This window comes from Malania oleifera, chromosome 5 (assembly GCF_029873635.1).
Source record: "Malania oleifera isolate guangnan ecotype guangnan chromosome 5, ASM2987363v1, whole genome shotgun sequence".
Lineage (NCBI taxonomy): Eukaryota > Viridiplantae > Streptophyta > Magnoliopsida > Santalales > Ximeniaceae > Malania > Malania oleifera.
In genome coordinates, this window is record NC_080421.1 from 16,514,906 (window position 1) to 16,519,231 (window position 4,326).

General features: G+C 38.9%; 1 protein-coding gene across 1 annotated transcript; it reads right to left on the bottom strand.

Annotated features, from left to right (window-relative positions):
• Nucleotides 1-737: 737 nt before the first annotated feature.
• Nucleotides 738-3,968, bottom strand: LOC131155763 (abscisic acid 8'-hydroxylase 4). The gene is made up of 9 exons (XM_058109149.1): nucleotides 3,658-3,968; nucleotides 3,208-3,529; nucleotides 2,792-2,941; nucleotides 2,402-2,650; nucleotides 2,215-2,304; nucleotides 2,024-2,102; nucleotides 1,738-1,844; nucleotides 1,481-1,599; nucleotides 738-1,111 (listed from the first exon to the last, which is right to left on the bottom strand). Exons 1-9 carry the CDS (start codon nucleotides 3,846-3,848, stop codon nucleotides 979-981), a joined length of 1,440 nt encoding a protein of 479 aa, XP_057965132.1. The 5' UTR covers nucleotides 3,849-3,968; the 3' UTR covers nucleotides 738-978.
• Nucleotides 3,969-4,326: the final 358 nt, after the last annotated feature.

A 4,326-nucleotide genomic window follows, 5' to 3' on the forward strand; every position in this document is an offset into this window, starting at 1 on the left:
CCAAATCGTAGGTTGATCAAAACTGCACACTATTGCAAAAACTTAAATTTTCTTAACGAATTGTTCAACAACCGATTTATGATGCTACTGTACTTGGATGACCAATCTGACCATTCAGAATCAGTGTCTATGAGTCCTTTATTTATTGTCAAAAAATCAGTTTGATCGAAACATGGATGACCCTCAAATTGTCGATTGGATCAAAACTATACATTATTACAAAACCTAGATTTTCTCTTTTGCTTCTCCCTTTTTTTGCCTCAAACTTTCTTTTACTTTTTTGATGGAATTCTACGCTATTAATCATAATTTTCTTTACTTAAACGAGGTGTAAAAAGGCCTCCAAAAACATCTAATAAAGAAAGAATCCAAAGAAAATACACTAAAGGGATGAAAGGTTGTGAATATGGTCCTCCACAAATTATGCATAGGGTCTGTCACCGGCCAGAGGACTAACCACAAATCATGCATAGGGTATCACCGGCCATAGGGCATGTAACCACTCAGCAAGGGGGAACCAATTAGTTTTGGGTCCCAAAAGAGTACCCTCCAACCAAGGGCACCTCCCCATCTACTAAACCAATCAAATTTTAACACGTGGCTACTTTGAGGCCACTGTCTCCGCGACAACCACGTGAGGCAAAATGAACTCTCATACCCTTAAATTAATTAAATAAAAATAGATCACCAATGGATGATGTGATGTGCCATTTTGACTATAAAAGAATTGCAAAAACTTTGCCATTCATAATGCTCTTCGAGTCTCTTTCCATTTACTGTCAAAATCAAAGTTACAAATTGCAAGTTCTAAAAATGGAAAAAAACATAGTGCATATACTTTTTTGAGAGAGAGAGAGAGAGAGAGAGAGAGAGGAGGAGGACAGGGGCCCCTAAAACTTAAGGGCTCTACATAGATAATTGGGGTCAGAGTGGAAAATTGAAGGTAACTGGGGAAAGCATCTTCTCTTATGTTAAGGGCTAAGGAGCAGAGTGCTTGATGGTTCTGTTCAGATTGCAGCTGGGTTGTTTCCAAAACCTGGCTGGGAGTCCATTCAGAGGGACTGGGAATGGACCATACTGAATCCCACTTTGGGATCCCACCGCTTCCCACCTGCACCCGAAAAAAAAAAAAATCATCAAACACCCTCAGGAGAGGTCCTTTTCATTTATTATTCTCACCAAGACACTAACTACTACTTTTTTTCTTTAATATATAACTTCTTCTTTTTTGAAGTACACAACTAGAAATAATTTATCTCCTAATTTTATACTATTTTTCATTTCTCAATCTTAAAAATAGAAAATTTTGAAACTATACATCACTGTTGAGATGATCCATATTAATGTGTAAACCATACATTATCACTGTACTTTTGATTTGAGATGAAATTGAAAAAAATGAAATCAAATTTATTACTTAATTTGGTTACTTTTTCATTCAAATTCTTATTCTATTTCATAAATCAAACATGTATGGTACCTAAACTTGGTCACGAGATGATGGACAAAAACAAGCATCTCCAACTTGGCAAGCTCATTTCCTGGACAAGCATGAACGCCGTTGCCAAATGGCATAAAAGTATTGGGCTTTGGAGCAACCTGCAGCATTCCCCACCACACACAATTAGCTGGCCACTAAAAATTCCTCTCTCTTTTCTTGTTTGAGGATGACATAAGCTAAAATCTAGCTAGCTATGCAGCTAGATATGGTCAAACATGTATCGCATTTTTAATTACCTCAAATCTAGATGGGTCAAATTTCTGAGGATCTGTGAAGAATTCTGGATTGTGATGAATGTTCCTGAACAATGGCATCACTTTCCACCCTTTTGGAATGAGATATCCTGTCACAAATATTGAAAATTCAAAAATTATTAAAACTTTTAAGCAAAAAAGAAAAAAAACTGAGACCTCCTAAACATAGATTTACATTTATTTTCTTTGATTATATTTGTGTCTCACGTTCAACTATTCCTACGAGAGATAATTGGTAAGACTGCAGTTACATAGAGTTAATGATTACCTTTGTATTCAACATCGACCACTGCTTCCCTAAAGGTGAAAGATATGATGCTTGCCATCCTCAGGCTCTCTAGTATAACCTGCAGAAATTTGAAACATTTCAAGCTTAGAATGAAATGTTTTCCCTCTTAGTTAATTTCTCCTCCAAATTAACAAACCATGCTCTAGACTTTAAGCGGTAGGACTGCATACCCTATATGTTAGTGGCATGTTCTTAGTCTGAGCCCATGTTAAGGGCTGCTTCCCTCCATCATTTTTGTCATATATTGCCTTCTGCTCTGCCTGCAGTAGCAATCAATTTAGCCTTTGTCAAATTATGCTCATTGTGGGTCATGTTTAATGGTAAATTCTCAACAACAGTGGACTTCAATTCTCTCACCTTCACAGCTTCAAGAAGTTTCTGGTCATCATGGAGGTACTTGAGAATCCATGTTAGTGCACTCGCCGTTGTGTCCTGAGCGGCAAATAGTACTCCGATGACATTATCGACGATTTGGTTATCGGTTAAACCCTTCTTCTTCTCATCTTTGAAGTTCAACATATGACCCAAGAGGTCCTTCTCCAACAATTTCTTCTCCTTCCTATCATAAACTATCTCACTTATTATCTCACCAAGCCTTTTCCTAGCCTTCAAGAATTAGTCCGAAAGGGGAGAAACACAAAGAGTCAGGATCAGGAATTTGTCCAAAAGAGAAGAAAAAAAAAAAAAATGAACACAGGGAAATTGCAGAACACAATAATGGTATATATTTTTATGCTGTTTACTTACCAAGATTGCTTTGCTATAAGCAGTTCCAGGAATGTTTGTTGGAAAGGAATTATAACCCTTGTCCAGGATGTAGTAGTTTCTGCTCAACTCTTCCTTGTGATTCCTGACCAAGTGACCAAGAACTGAAAGAATGCCGACATGGAAAGATAACTGTAGAGCATGGGAAAGCCAATTATTATTGAAGTACAGATGATCCAAAGAAGGGGGAGGACCCAGTTGGCAGAAAATTATGGAGAAGCTAGCTACCCATCAATGAAAGCAAATTCTTAAGAAAACACTCCAAGTAGATCAACCCAGAATGAGACAACATACTGAAGACCTCATATAAAAGAGATAATTTTTTTTTTTAAATGACCCCGAAAACAGCATGAGCTTCACCCCGAAAACAGCATAAGCTTAATTCACGCTGAACCTACCTTTTTCAGCTCATGGAAGGTGTTGATGACCTGCCCATTAGCCCATGACTCCAAGGTGGAAACTGCGACTTCTTCGATACTCGGAATGAACTTGCGAATGGTTTCGGGAGAGAGTGCGGATTGGACGAGCTTCCTGAGCCGAGTATGGCAGTCTCCTTGGTGAAAAAACAGCGCAGAGGGGCCGATGAGCTTCTCTTTGCTTTTGGGATATGTAGGCTTGAACAAGTGAGCTTGAGTTACGAGCACGAACCGGGAAGCTTCGGGGCTGGCCAACATGATGCAGGGGCAGCCAAGGATGTGGGTTTTGAATATTTCTCCATATCTGGAATTAGCATATGTAGCGTCATGTACATAACCAAGTTAAAGATTCATGAAAAGGATTAAAAAAACAGAGAGAGAGAGGTGCATGGTTACAATCTATAATCAGTTATATGCATAAGAAGTAAGAACCTTTTGTGCTTTGTAGCAAAGAAGACATTTGGGTCTTGAGAATAGAGTTGGAGGGTCTCTCCTACAAAAGGCCAACCCATTGAACCAGGGGGGAGCTTAGCTCTGTGTTTGCTTTTCCTCTTCTGTTTACTTAGCAAAGGAAATGAGAGAAGAGCAACGAGAAAGAGGAGGAAGCAAATTAAGATCTCCATAACTAATGTGGCAATTCTCCGGGGCAAATGAGCCTTTGATGTGTGCTTGGGGAGACAGAATGTGGGTAATGGGATCAAGTGAGGGGATCAGTTATGGTGATGATATCAAATTCAATGCAAGGAGGAGAGGGGGAGTTGGGGAGTTTATATAGGGAAGAGATGGGATAAAAAGACAAAAATTGGTAATAGAAGGTTTATCAAATGTGGTCCAAATTCGTCGCTGGTTACTAGGAGTTTCAGGTATGTCCACCTTCATTTAAAATAACTGGTGTACTCTACCTATTGCCCGCCAGATTGAATAGAGTGGGAACAGTTTGGCATTTGGGTAAAGTTTCTTATGCTTTATTCACCCTGTTTGCTGCTGTAAAATAAGCTCCGCCAGCCACCCAGTGATTCTTTCCCTCTTTTTTTTTTTTTTGCGAGAAAACTAGACTTCTCAATTTTTGTGACCCTGAAAGTATTGTGAACTTGCAAGCAG

Coding starts and splice junctions, on each gene's coding strand:
- LOC131155763 (XM_058109149.1), bottom strand. CDS start 3,848: ATGGAGATCTTAATTTGCTTCCTCCTCTTTCTCGTTGCTCTTCTCTCA. Junction 3,530..3,657: donor TTTGCTACAAAGCACAAAAG/GTTCTTACTTCT, acceptor TGCTAATTCCAG/ATATGGAGAAATATTCAAAA. Junction 2,651..2,791: donor CTTATAGCAAAGCAATCTTG/GTAAGTAAACAG, acceptor TAATTCTTGAAG/GCTAGGAAAAGGCTTGGTGA.